Raw genomic sequence first — 14926 nt, forward strand, 5'->3', positions numbered from 1 at the left:
AAGATGATGGAGGGGGAAGATAACGTAGTCATGACAGCAGTGGGGATGCTGCGAGAGGCTGCTGTGAAGAGAAGACCCCCAGGGCTGGGCACAGTGTTTGGCTCATAGAAGATGCTTAATATAGGACGGTACTGTACAGCACAGGTAACTCTACTCAATAATCGGTAATGATCTATATGGGAAAAGAATCTAAAAAAGAGCGGATATATGTGTATGTATAACTGACTCACTTTGCTGTATAGCTGTACAACATTGTGAATCAACTATACTCCAATAAAAATTTAAAAAAAAATTGCACTGGGCCCAGACCCGGTGTCAGGAGAGCCTTGTCTCTTGGGGTTGTTCTACCACCGTGCTGGCCTCACCCCATCTCTGTTAATCCAAACTCTCTGGAAAGCTAACTGGCCTTGGCATGATGTTCTCTGCCTCTAGCCTCAGCTTCCCCATCTTCTAAGGCAGGGACTTACTAGGGTCCCCCCATCGCCGACAGACTGTGGTTCAAGGCAATAGGGGTGGCGTTTGACTCATGACGATAATGGCTAGGTGGATGCAGGTTGCAAGTGGTGAATCAGCGTCTGGTTTCTCTCATCTTTTCAGGAGGTGAGCGGCTGAGGAAGCCTTCTCAGAGCCCCAGCTTCCGGGTAGACAAGCGGGCTGAGGCGCCTGAGACCACCACAGCTGACATTCAGGGACATGTGTCAGAGTCCTTCCCTGACTTTCTGGGGCTTCCTGGACCAAAATCTCTCTCCCAGGCCTGGAGGTCTTGGAGATGTTTGGAGAATCAGAACACAGGTTCCAATCCTGGCTAAGCCACTTGCCCACTGTCTGCCTGCCCTCTCTGTGCCTCCAGTTCCTTGCCCACAAAAGGGAACGATTTCTACCTTGCAGTTTAAGGGTTAAGTGCTTCACATGGGAATAATGAGAAAACAACAATAAACAAACAACCAGGCCACAGGCCGAACACTTTCTGTGCTCAGTTTTCTTCTGTAATCCTTTCAACAACCCTCGGAAGTGGGCTCCCCTAGCCCCACTTTTACAGACGAAGAGACTGAGGTCCAGAGAGGTGAAGTAACTTGTTTCAGGCAATACGGTTAATGGGTTGGTTGGCAGAACCGGGCCTCGAGCTCAGGCGTGTCTGGCTCCAAAGTCTGCATCCCTAGCTACCTCACCATTAGCTACTGCCCAGCTGGCACTGGCTCCTCCTTCCCCCTCCCCTCACCCCATTCTACCAGCCCCACCATCTCACCGCCCTGGCTGGGAGTCAGGAGTCCTAGGCTCTGCCACTAGTTTGCTGGGTGACCTTGAGCAGAGACATGAACCTCTCTGTGCTCTGTCAAATCTTCACTTTGCTCTGTTGTGGGGATCAACTTCAGCCACATGTATGGAGGGGAGAGTAGCCAAGGACCAGGGATGACTGTATCTAGACCAGTGAGAATCTGGGTTTCCTGCAAGACAAACCCACAAGGTTTACATCAAACTTTCCTCTCCTCCTTGTCGAGGGTCCTGAGCCATGAGCCTTGAACTGAGCAGCCTGGTCAGCCTCCCAATTCTCAGACTCATTTAAGCACACAGGAAATTCCACAGTTGGTCCCCCCTCACCTCTGCTGACCAAAACTTCCTGGAAAGCTGACTGGCCTCGGCAGAAGCCAGAGAACTGTCCCTGGGCACTGCGCTGCTCTTCCTGCCCTATAAGCACCCTCTACCTCAACATCTCAACTGCGGACAAGTCTCTGAAAAAGCCAGGTTCCGTCAGGCCTCCATGTCTTTTGATAGGCTATGCCCTCTTCCCCATCAGCCTAAACTCCTACTCATACATCAAAACCCAGCTCAGGCATTTAGGAAACACTTCCATGAAGCCAGCCAACACATACCACTTATTAAATGCCTACTCAGTGCCAGGTGCTGACCTGTGAAGCTTTTTATGTACCAGGGTTTCTCCAGCATCGCACCCATGAGGGGCGCAGGGATTAAATGGATGAACGAAAGTCCTTCTCAGCTCCTTATACTCTTAGGGCACAGATCTTCTGCCACGTTAAGCAACATTTACTCAGAGAGCTTGAGAAAGCAGCTTTCATTCCTTCCTTCATTCATTCAATGAACAATTTGTGAGCAATGTCTGTGCTAGGCATTAGGGATTTTATGGTGAGCAAAACACACGATCTAATAGGAAAGACATGCATTAATTGCATAATCAAACAAACACACGCATAGTTAAGTGTTATGAAGGAAAGATACCAGGACCTAGGAGGGCACATAACAGGGAGGGATGGCCACATGCAGAGGGGTCTGTCCCAGCCTGGTGTGGTCAGGGGCAGCTTCTTTCAGGAAGTGGCATTTGAGCAGAGGCCTGAGTGTGAGATAAAGTAAGCAGCAGAAGTAGAAGAACGGAGCAGGAGAGAGCAGTTGAGGGAGGCAAACAATCTAGATAAGGGGGGACGGGGCTGGCAGGAGCCTGTGGGAGCATCGGAGGGACCATCAGAAGGGCATCAGAAGGGTGTGTGGTCGGAAACTCAGAGCGAGCGTGGCAGCAGATGAGGCTGGAGGAGGAGCCGGTCTTGGCAAGCGGCGGGAGGGAATCTGGATTTGACCTCAAGTGCATGGGAAGCTACTGAAGAATTTTAAACACAGTGGGGACAGTTTGTGAGTGACATGATCAGATGTGCAAACTCGTTTCTCCATTCTAGATGCATCTAGCGACAAGATGGACTGGGTTTCCCTCCCTACTAGTACTCTTTGCTCTAAGATGCAGAAGGAAGAGGGACTAGAGAAGGATGCGTAGTAGTAATGGGAGCAGAGTGATGACCCTATTGTCTGCTCCTGACCAGGGGCAGCCGGGAGGAGGCAGTAGGGACTGGGATTTGGGGGGGAGGGGAACTGGGGTCCCTTGCGTCTACCAGCGGGCGTCTCCGGGGTCCCGGGCGCGGGACAGCGGGTGCGGGGTCCCACTTTACCTTGCCCACGTACAGGGGCTCGGTGCCCGTGTACTCCTCCACCACGAAGAACTGGTTCCACACCCAGCCGCGCTTCACGCGGCCCGCGCCCGGCGCGCCGTTCTGCGCAGCCCCGTACGCCGAGGGCGCAGGCGTGCCCGCTGCCCACAGGGGTCCCGGCGGCGGCGGCGGCATCAGCAGCAGCAGCAGCAGCATCGCGGGCGACAGCGCCGCTCCTACCCGGAGCCCCCGACCGTCGGGCCGCGGCCTCATGCTTGGCCTGCGAGGGGCCCGGGCCCAGGAGCATGGACGGGAGGTACCAGGGCGTCGCCGCTTGGTGGCAGGACGGAGCGGCGCCGCGTCACATGGTGGCCTTAGCGCGGCCGCCGGGGCGCCGCCCCCGACGGGCACCCGGACAGGCCCGCGGCCCTGAACGCCGCCCAGCCGTGGAGGCGCCCGGCTGGAGGGGGAGGGGGCGCGGCCGCACCCGGGGCATGGACGGCCCCCCGGGGTCCCCGCCCGCGCCCCCTTGGCGTCGCCGCGGCCGGATCACCAGGCAGCGCCTTGGCAGCTCCGGAGTCTGGGGTGCGCCATGGTCCCTGAGCACAGGGGTCCTTCGGGGACGAGAGGCTGTCCGGGCCAGGAGCCTGCGAGAAAAACAAGAAAACATCAGAGGAGGCTCTCTGCGGGGACAGGGCAGGTTGGGTCCACCTTTTTGTCCTTTAAGTACTAATTAGACACCTACCATGTGCCTGGCACTGTGCAGCGTGGGGCAAACAAGACAGAGTGGTTCCCGCCTCCTTGGCCCACGGCTTAGTAGCCCTGCCTCTCCCCCTCCCCCAGCCCTGGCTGCTCCCTTTCCACTCCCGTCGCACACCTCTCCTCTCCCCCACTCTCCCAGCACGCCCCCTTTTCTCACAGCCCCCGCATCCAGCCCTTTCTTGGTGGTTCTGAGCCAGCCCGGGTGCCCACAGGGGCAGGGACCTTATGAGCTGCTTTCCCTGCCCCCTGGCTGACAATCTCTCCAGCCCGGCCGACCCCATAGAAAACCCCCATCCTAGAGAGGAAGCTGCCCCTTCCAGAAGGGGTCTTCAAGAGCTCCCAGGACCCAGGCCTCCTGGGGGCACAGAGTCCAGCACGCAGCCCACCACCCACCACTCCTGCCTCCCCACAGCAGCACAGAGAGGTCATTCCATCCAAACCAGGGACCCAGAGAAGGCCCACTGACCTCATGTGAGTCCCTGCACACTCCCTTTCACGGGTGGGGCATCTGAGTCCCAGAGGGCCTTGCTTGGAGGCTCCCTGTGTGGCTTTGGGCAGGGTCACATCCCCTCTGAGCTTGCCTTTGGTGTCTCCACACTCCCCAGAAAAACCTTCCTTTCCCAAAGTCTGGAAGACACTTCCCCTTCCTGGACCAGCACTGCCTCCCCAGATCAATCCATCTCTCATTCCCTCCCTCCATCAGATTCTGCTTTCAGCAAGAAAGGATCTGAGGGACTAACTCCTACTCAAGCCATAATGATGAATAATGGCTTAATGTGGGTGTTTACAGGGGACAGCAATGCTGCTTTCATGGAGGAGTTTCAGGCACGGAGAAGCATTAGCGGAGGTGAGGGGCTCAGTCCCCACTTTTCCTCTCCCCAAGCTCAGTTCAGTTCAACAACTCCATTCCGCTGAGCTTCGACTCTGTGCCAGGTTTGGGCTGGATGCTAAGATAAAGATTCAATAAGCTCACAGTTTAGTGGGGTGAGAGACAAAACCCCCAGTAACGAACGACCTAAATGCCAGGTTGTTTGTGACCAGAGCTGTAAAAGGGTATGCAACCTGACAGCTGTGGGCCTCAGGGAAGGGAGTGGGCACAGCTGTCTGGAAGTGGCAGGTGGGTGGGAGGGCATCAGGGCTGCTTTTCTTGGAGGAGGGGGCATCTGATCGGTGAGAAGAAAGGGATGGGCATTTTGACAGAGGAGTATGCAGCCAGGCTAAGGGGGACCTGGCTAGTTTGGGGGACCAGGTTGGAAACATGAGGTGTGTGGCTAAGAGAATCTGTGAGGGTCTGACCTGGCCCCAGCCAGGTCCTCCTGTGGACAAAGGAAGTGGCTGGACTCTTTGGGGCAGAAGACATGTTGATCACTTCCTGTGACCCAGGACCACAGCAGGTGATTCTCCAACCTTTAACTCAGTAACTCACATGAGTCACAACAACTGTGAAAGTTGGTGTCTTATACCCATTTTGCAGATGCTCGACTCCCCAGTGCTCTTTCCCACTGTCAGCTCCAGAATTTCTTTATGGAAGGGGTTCCAGGGTAGGGAGTCATCTGTTGGGAGGTGCGGGTGACAGTGAGGGCGTTAAAACTGCATTTCAGGGCAATGAGAATAAGAAAACATCAACGGTTCATAGGGAAGAGCAGAGGGGAGGAGTCCTGAGCCAGCCCTTTCCCTGTAGGACCCACCCTGAATTAACGGACATCAGGAAGGCCCACGACCCTGCTGTGGGCATCCGCAGCTCCCCTGTCCCACCCCCTCCTCGCCCACTCCATGGGGTCTAGGGATGAAGGTGCCGCCCAGGGATGTGGGTGGACCTTCCCCCACCCAAGCGGCCCCCTCTCCGCAATCCCTGAGCTGTGCTGCCGCCTCTGGGGATCCAGCGTTGATTCCCCACGTTATGGCCTGGGCTGGTTGTAACGAGGCTGGAGTCGTGGGTGAGAAGGAGGTGCCGCTCCGAAGCCTTCATTTCCTGGAGCTTATGACTTCCATGCGCGCTGCAGGAACTGGTCCCCAGGCTCCATCAGGCAGTTTCAGGGCCCATCACAGCCTTGCAGGGACGCAGAGGGGAGGGGCTGGTGGGAGGGAGGGTTTGGCGGAGGCTGGGGCCATTTCTGGGGAGGCCTGGCGCAGGAAGTGGGAACAAGGGGAGATTCCCCCAATGTGTGCAGGCACCCTCTTGTGGCTCTTTCTCCCTCCCTCTCTCCCTCCTTTCCTTGATTTCTTTCTTTATAACACCTTTTACAAGAGGGGGACATACTAAGATTCAGTCATTCATTTGTTCATCATACATTAGCATCTACTGCAACTAGGGAGACAGAAATGCACTTCATTTATTCATTCAACACCCTTGAAAAACAGTTTCTCTGTGTGAGACGGCAAGATGCAATCAGCTGCTCAGCTATACGACAGGGGAGAGATGCATTTCTTCTGGTTATTCATTTACTCTTTCTACAAATATTTACCCGTGCCTCCCTGATGCCAGCCCCTGTGCACTGGAGACAAAGCAATAAAAAGTCCCGGCTCTCATGGAGCTGACCTTCTGGTAACAAAGGAATGAAATCTACAATATAGTTTTGGAGATTGATAAGAGGGAATATAAAGCAGGAAAGAGGGAGGAAGAGGATGATGGAAGGACCGGGGTGTGTGTTATTATAGACAGGGCATCAGGGAGGATCTCTCAGAGGAAGGGACATTGGCTGATCTGGAAGAATGAGAAGCAGCAGGGTACAGCAAGGTTCGATGCAGAGGGAACATGTACAAAGGTCCAGAGGCTGGAACAAGCTGACGAACAGTAAGGAGGCCACTGAAGCTGGTACAGAGCAAGGGGGTGGTTGAAGGTGCATCAGGAGAGGGCGGGTACAAGGCAGACTGGAGGAAGGAAGGCAGTGTCCGTTTTATTCTGAGCGTGCAGAGAAATATTAGGAGGGACTTTATACAATAAAAACCATGGGAGACTGAAATGGCACATGGCCGTAATCACGAATTTCATGATGTGAGTCCTTTAACTTTGGAGGGCTAGGCATAGTGGGTTGCAGAGTAGGGACAGCATCACAGAGGAGGTGGCACTTGGAGTTAAAGCACAGGAGGGATTTGGATATGTGGAATTTGGGGTGTTGGGGAGGAGAGGGAGTGCCCTGTGGAAGCGCTACAAAGGTCTGAGGTCAAATCCCACTTTAGAAAGGGGCAGAGTCCAAGAGTGTTGTCCAAAGTTGCATAGGATCCTTGGTGGTGGAGCAGGGCCTCAAACCCAGGACTTGGACTCCCCTTGGGGGAGGGCACCTTTGAGGGGATGGGAAAAGACGCCCCCCTGAGTGGATGCAGCCCAGTGCCAGGAGGCACGCTTGGCAAGACAAGGGTGGCTGCATCTCAGTCCCCACCTACCCCCTTGTACGAGGCACATCCTGTGCTGTCGTTTGAGGGACGAGGCCCTCACTGCCCCATCCCTCCCTCCCTTCCTTTCTCTCCTGCTCCAGCTGCTTTTCCCAAGTGGGTGTCAACTACAGGACCCTGTCTTGGCATTCCAAGTCCTTCAGGGGAGACAGCTGTGGCGCCTTTGAGCTGCGTTTGGCTCTGCTGGGCCTCTCTGTGAGGTCCTGGGCATGTGGGTGGCCTTCTCTGGGCCACACGTCTCAGCCTACTGCACAGTTGTTTAATCCCAAATGGGATGAAAAGCCGAGCCCCAACCTTGCTCCATAAATGTTGGCTTTGCCCTGTCTGCTCTTCAGCCTCACCTCCTATAACCCATGTGCCCTCGGGCCCACGTAAGTGCGTGTGGTTCCTACGTGCGTGCGGGCACAGGTCTGCAATCGTGGATGCCAGCGCATGTGTGTATCTGGTGCCCATTCCTTCATTCCACAGATATTTGTGAGTTTCCACTCTGTTCTGTTCTCAGCACAATGAAAAGAAAGAGAGTCCTTGCCCTTGCACGTCTAGTGGGTTCAGACGATAAACAAACAAATAACATGTCAGATGATGGTAAGTGCTATGGAGAAAAACAAAGCAGGGTAAGGGGCACAGGAAGTGCTGGATGGGGATTTTCTTTCTCCCTCTTTCTCTCTCAATCGTGTATTATAAATGATAATTTATACAAGGTGGTCAGGGAACGCCCAGCAGTGAAAATGACATTTGAACAGAGATCTGAAGTGAGGGAAGGAGAGAGCTGTGCACATAGTTGGAAGAAGAGCATTCTAGGCTGAGGGAACAGCAAGGGCAAAGGTCCTGAGGTCAGTGCATATTTGGTGTGCAGGAGAAAAGCAAGGAGCCCAGTGTTGCTGAAATGGAGTGAGTGCAGGGGGGGCAGCAGGAGATGAAGCCAGAGAGATGTGGAGCTGGGCATCAGACTCTGCAGGGTCTCCTTTGGGTTTTTCTGAGTGAGATGGGACCCAGTAGGAGGGTTTGAGCAGAGGAATGACATGATCTGATTTGTGTTTTAAAAGATCACTCTGGTTGTTTGGCTTCTGTATTCAAAATAGAAGCTGGCGCTGGGAGGGGGCAAGGGAGCTATTTCAGTAATCCAGACGAGGAGTAAAGGCGGCTTGGACCAAGTGGGAGCGGTGGGGGTGCTGAGAATTAAGGCTGTATCACAAGATATGCTGATGGGTCAGAAATGGGGTGTGAGGGAAAGAGAGGAACCGAGCACGACCACATCTGCAGCCTAGGCGACGGAAATGATGGGGTGTCCTTTCACGGAGCTGCAGACAAGCATGGGCAGAGCAGATTTGGAAGACAATCAGGGACTCATTTGGACATATTACAATCAAGTCTTGGACGTGCTACATCCAATGCCTATTAGACATCCAGCAGAGACGTTGAGCAGGCAACAGTACTTACAGTCAGGAGCTCAGGGGCGAGGTCCTGGCTGCGGATACAAATGAGGGAATTTGGATATTTAGAGCTGAGACTGAGTGAGCTTATGAAGGAGTGAGCGTAGATGGGGAAGAGGTCCTGCACCTCAGCACACAGAGATCAGGTAGATGAGGAGGAAATAGCGAAGGAGGCTGAGAGAGAGGGGAGAGAGGGGGAGGGGAGGGGAGGAGAGAGGAGGTACCTTGGAAGCCCACAGAAGAAAGGAAGAAGGAGGCATTAACTGGTGACTGTCTGTCCACCTTTGCTTGTGTCAGTTCCACTTTACATCTGTTGTCCTGGCATAACTATGAATAGCGTCATACCCTCTTTTGCTCTCAGATTGGATGATAATCTATACGGTCATCCTACTGATGGGTCAAATCAGATGCGGACTTTGAATTGACCATTGGATTTAGCAACACGGAGGTCATTAGTGGCCTTGAATAAAGCTATTTTGGTTGAGTGGTGGGTGTGCAGGCACGACTGGAGTGGATTCAGGAGAGACTGGGAAGAGAATAGGTGGAGACACGTGTGAGTGGGCCGCAGCCCCTCTAGGGATTTTTGAAGGTTCGTTTTGCCTGCTCTCCCAGCTCCCGCCCCTACCTCAGCAGTCTGGCTGGGTTTTATGGTGTGTAAAGAGAGCGATGGGAAATATAAAAGATGGGCTGGCTGCTAAAGGCTAATTCATCCCCCCATCCTTCTTTCTTGTTTCAATTTTCTTTTGATAGCCACTTTCCCACAGCTTGGCCATGTGTACAGCCCCTCCCCTCTGAACAGTGATTAGTCTAAGCCAATAAGAGCCGTTCCCCCATCCCCACCAGTGATTGGTCTAGAAAGTATCATGTGACATAATTCTGGCCAGTGAAATATAACTCCCGAAGAGCGTCTGGATATATATTTTTTACTCTTTAAAAAGAGATGCCTTGAGGAGAAATGTTTTATTTTCTGCATGTGTGAGAAGGTGATGGCCAGAGCAATAGCAGCCATTTTGGGACAATGAGGGGAGCTACTCCAAGAGGCCAAAGGCACCTACTAAGAAATGAGGGCACAATCTGTATCGTTGACGATATTGTTGAACCACCAAAGTTATTCATTCTGGGTTTGGATGACCAAGTTCCAGCCCTACTTCCTCCAGACTCATTCTCTCTCTCCCCTGAACCCCCTCAGACCCCTATGGCTGGGTCTTCCTCTGGGGCTTGGTGTCAGCAGTAATGGCAAGCTTCTGGAGGACAGAGATCATGCCTATTCCTTCCTCCATCCCTCCCTGCTCCTTCCCACACACACCTGGAAGAGCCGAACAGGGAGCTGGGGTCTGGGAGGGACTAAGGAGAACTTTGCCTCGGATAGCTTTGAGGAGCTGCTTGGGCAACTTGCCTTTCCTTCTCACTGAGGAGCTGCTAGACTTGCTGATTTGCTGTGGGCATCACTGCCACTGCCTACCTTGTATACTTTCAGAATCTGGGCTGGGTGACCAGCATGTCCTTTCTTGATTTCTCAGTGCCCTAGTACCACTGCTGCCAAGGCTGTATCACTGCAAGCTCAGTAGCGCCAGGCCTTCCTTTGTCATCTGGCTGTCTCCCCGGGGACAGAGAAGGAATTCTTATCCTATCCATCCCACATTTGTTTCCCAGACTCTCACTCTGCCAAGACCAAGAAGAGGGGCTGGGCTCAGTGACTCCACAGGCAGGACAAAGCAGGGGAGACTTCACGGTGCAGCCTGGGGCTCCTCACCCCTGCCTCCTCCCCCAGATTCCTGATAACCTTCCCGGCCCCTATCTCTGGGGCAGAATTTAATGTTCAGGGAACCTAAAGCCACAAGGTCCAAAGTCAGACCAGGGTTTGAGTCCCAATTCCATTGTGTTACTTTACGTATGATCTTGGTAATTTTCTCCATTTCTCTGAGTCTCAGTTTTCTTATCGGAAAAATGGGGATAACAGTGCTTACCTTCTAGACCTAGTGTGAGGAATAAATGAGATGATGCATGTGAAGGGACCCACAGTGTTCGCAATAAATGTTAGATAGTGTACCGATAATGGCTACTGTTGTTATTATTATTTTGGTCACTTGAAACATACTACTAGACCCCTATTACGTACAAAGTATCCTGACCAGGTAAAAGGGGTTTGTAATTATCTGTCCACTCAGTCATTCATTTATTCACTTATGCATTTATTTAACAACTGTGGATTTCCCTGGTGGTCCAGTGGTTAATATTCCGCGCTTCCAATACAGGGGGCTCGGGTTTGATCCCTGGTCAGGGACCTAAGATCCCACGTGCCACACGGTGTGGCCAAAAAATAAACAAATAAATAAATATTTAACAACTGCTATGAGCCCATGAGTGCACCTTGTTCCAAGAAGAGTGAAGACTTGTACCGGGTCAGGGTAGGTCCTCTGGCTCCAGGGCTAGGCTGGTGCCTGGGGGATGCAGGAAGAGGCAGCTCATTCATTTGCTCATTCATTCATTCACTCCCTCCATTCTGTACGCTGGCTTGGCGTGTATATGTCCTTTCTCCGTGCCCGCCTGGCTCCCCGGTCTGCCAGTGGGAACTGTGTCTGGCAGCCTGGCTCCTGTCTGCCCTGCCCGCGTCCCAAGGGCACCATGCCGGCTGGGTCCTGAGCCCAGATCTCTGTGCTTGGCCGCTGCCTTCTCCCTGGGGGGAAATGATCTCTACCAGCTCAGTACTCTCCCTCCAGGCCAGAATGGATCCCAGAGTAATGCGGGAGCTGTTGAGGTGTGGAGGGGTGCTGGGCAGGGTCACCTGTCTCTGCTCACCTCTCATTGCTCCCCCGCCCCCTGCTCCAGGGAAAGCACGGTGAAACCATAAACAGGAGAGCAGACCAGTTACGGCCTTGGGCTGCCTTGACATCCATGAGCATGTGTGTGCCTGAGCACGTGTGTGCGTTTGCTCAGTAATGATGTGTGCAGGGGACGCATGCGTGTGCACCGTATCCCAGCACCTAGAACAACTTCCTACTTGTGGTAGGCACTCAGTAAGTGTGGAGCGAGTGACTAGATGGGGGCCTGTTCTGTGTGGGCCGAGTCCGTGGGCTGTCCCTGGGGTCTTGGGGGTGATGCACGTGTCCTATAAGCTCAGCGTTATATTGCTAGGGGGGGTAGCAACTGCCTCTCTGGGTGTTTTAGTGGGAGGTCAGAACATGCCGAAGCTTCTGGGCTTGGTAGCTGGACCCAGGATGGCAAAGGTGGGAGGTCAGGGGACAGGGATGAGCAGAGCTGGGGCCATATGTACCCCATATACAGGGTCACCCCATCTGCAAAGGCTGGTCCAAGGGCCCCCAGTCTTGCCCCCAGTCTATGCTGGGCATGCTGCCAGACGCACCTTCATGAAGCCCAGCTCAGCCTGGAAGTTTCTTTTCAAAATTTTCCCCAGCTCCCTTTCACCTTCAAGATAAAGTCCAGACTTGGGCCTGGCACTCGTTAGTTACCATTCAGAGTAACAAAGAGTTTTTCCTGTTCAATGACTCCACACAGACAGAGTCCTTTGAGGTGGGGACTGTTATTTGTCCTCATTTTTCAGATGAGGAAACTGAGGCACAAAGAGTTCATGAAACTTGCCCAAGATACAACCGGGAGGATGCGGCCACTCAAGACCCCGTGAGAGCTGGACGCCCCCCTCTACGTTATTGTCACTGCATCTTTTCATGTACTCATCTCTCTGGGCAGGTGGCACCAACCACTGTTTACTACTTTTGTGCCTCTAGGCCTTTGTTCCTGCTGTTCCCTCTGCCAGGAATACCCTTCTCCCATGTTGCCCCACATCCAACACTGACCCACCTCTCGGGGCCCATGCCCTCTTCTCCAGGCAGCCTCTCTGCCTCCCCCAATTCACCCACCCCCGACCCCAGTGAGCTCACTTGTCTGAGTGGTGGCTCAGAACCACACTCTCTCTTGTCTCGGTCTCAGCATCCTGCCAGCTGGCCGTGGGCACCTCCCTCACTGCTCTCTGCCCTTCAGCTCACACCTCTGTGCCGTGCTCAGAGTGGGTGCTACTGAATGTGTGAATGAACAGATGAAAGAATGCATGGCTGGATGGCTGGATGGATGGGTGGAAGGCCAGGTGGTGGGGTTGCCTGGTTACGGCCACACCATCTCCCCTGAGACTGCCCTTCTATGGCATTGTTTCCTTCTGTTTGTTCCATTCATTGATTCATTAAATATTTATTGAGCACCTACTCTATGCCGGACACTCTGCTGGAGGCTGAGGATGTAGCAGTGGACAAATCGAAGTCCCTGCCCCCATGGCCTTCTGTTCCGTGTGTGTGTGTGTGTGTGTGTGTGTGTGTGTAAGGAGGAGATATTCATCAATCCAATCATCTCACAAGTAAATGTACAATTACCAACGGGATCAGGTTCCACAGAGGGAAAGTACAGGGGACTCCCACATTTAACAGGGGCACAACCTCATTAGGGATGGGTGGGGCCGGGGAGGGGCAGTTCCTTGAGAAAGGGGTTTTTGAGCTGAAATGTAAAGGATGAGAGCGACATACTGGGGCCCAGGTGACAGAATGTGCAAAGCCACATTTGAGGGCCTGAAAATTCAGGGACCAGAGCACAGCGTGTGCTCATTAGGGATGGGTGGGGCCGGGGAGAGGCAACATTCGAATGGGCTTAAGAAGTTTGGATTTTTAGCTCAGAGCAATGGGAAGGCATTGAAGGGTTTTCAGCAGAGGAGATGTGATCAAACTTGTGTTTTGAAGGAGGTCACGGGTTTGAGGCTTAAAGGACAAACTGCGCATGTGCAGGACCAGAAGCAGGGGCCCTAAGAGGAGACGGTGGCGGTGTCTGGGGGAGAGATGCTGGTGGTGGCTCAGACCAGGGAGGCCATTGTGGGATGGAGAGAAGGTGACGGATATGAAATATTTAGGAAGTGGACCAGTCTTGCTGATGGGTCTGACGTAGGGGATGAGGGAGAGCGACATCGGCATGACCCCTGGTTTTTGTTTTAAGTGACATTTATTGATCACCTACTAAAACCCAGGCACTGTTCTGACACTTTATGGGTATCCCTTGCTTATTCCTCACAATAGCCCCCTTCACAGTCTCACTTCACTCTGATAAGAATGCAGGGGCTGATGGGACCCAGTGGGGTTTGTCCCAAGCTCTGTTCCTTTGGGGCAACATCCTTGGCAGATCAAAGGGATAGAGAAGGAAGAAATGGAGGCAGGCTGCATATTCTGAGCTGATTCTGAGTCAGTGAGAATGATGACAGATAACATTTTTAGAACTTTTACTGTGTGCCGGGCCCAGTGCCATCCAATTAGCTAATAATAAGAGGTGACACTAAACTCCATGCAGGACACTTTATATCAAGGATCTGATTGAAATCTTGCAACAGCTCTCTTTAAAATTTCTATTACAGAAGAAAGGACAGTGGCTCAGAGAGGTTGAGGGACTTGCCCAAGATCACACAGCTAGCTAGTTGGTAGATGTGGAATTCAAATGGGTTGTGGCAGAGGGAGGGGCATGAGGATGGGCAAAGAGGTGTTTAGTGGTTGCTGGGAAGGAAGGAAAGGCCTGCATCTAGCTCTAAGCATGGACTATGTCCCTCCCCTCAAACACCTCTTGACACTGCTTACCTGAGGCCTGACTGTCTACTTAAAGCATGACCTCCCATGAAAGTTATGAACACACTCGTGTATGCACGTTCACAACTACACACACATGCACACACACACCTTAGCTGCCACTGCTCACCTGCCCTGGGGTGGCCACCTGGACCCTCCAGCCCAGGTTCCCCGGGGCCTGCACCTGTCTCCCCGCCCTGCCCCCGCCCTGCCCGCCTGCTGGTGCCCCAGGCAGAGCCTGCTGTACATCATGTTGACAGTAGAAATTACATCCGAGCTGCTGCTTTACACCTCGCCCTGTCAGAACTCACTGCAGCCCAGTGATCAGGACAAATTGAATACCATCCTGGCCGTGTCAATATTTATTCCATTTTACAAATGCAGCCGGATGGGGGGCAGGGCCCTGCTGTGGTACCAGCCAAGCAGAGCCCTGGGAGGTCCTTCTCTCTCTCACGCCTGAGCTGCTCCCTCCTCTCTCTCCTCCTCCTCTTTCTCGACTTTTGTAATCAGTTAAAATTGTGAAATTCGACATTCATACCTAAAAGTGCACAAAACATAAATGCAGAGTTTAACAAATAATTATAAAATGAACCCATGGATCACCCTTTGATCAAAACACTGAAAATTGTCCCCCCTTCAGAAGCCCCGCAACTGTGTCCCTTTTTTGACCATAACCTACTGCTTCCCTTCTCCCTGGCTTTTACGGTAACCAGCCCCTTGCCTTTGTTTATGCTTTATCATCTGATTATGCCTTCCTAAAGTCTTAGTTTAGTTTTCTTTTGTTTTTAAACTTGAGATA

At 53.0% G+C, this 14926-nt stretch overlaps 1 protein-coding gene across 5 annotated transcripts in view; it reads right to left on the minus strand.

Moving 5' to 3' along the window:
- The window catches only part of CDH22 (cadherin 22), a 131227-nt gene that overhangs the window by 73226 nt on the left and 43075 nt on the right, over positions 1-14926 (minus strand). For 3 of the 5 annotated variants that reach the window (XM_060285475.2, XM_060285471.1, XM_060285472.2), the window contains exon 2: positions 2965-3577. In XM_060285475.2, the coding sequence (XP_060141458.1) occupies positions 2965-3237 (273 nt within the window). In that variant the 5' untranslated portion in view covers positions 3238-3577. Of the gene's footprint in view, positions 1-2951; positions 3578-14926 lie in introns of all 5 variants that reach the window. The other 2 variants (XM_060285473.2, XM_060285474.1) reach the window with 1 other exon arrangement.

Source organism: Globicephala melas, chromosome 15, assembly GCF_963455315.2.
Source record: "Globicephala melas chromosome 15, mGloMel1.2, whole genome shotgun sequence".
In the NCBI taxonomy this organism is placed as follows: Eukaryota; Metazoa; Chordata; class Mammalia; order Artiodactyla; family Delphinidae; genus Globicephala; species Globicephala melas.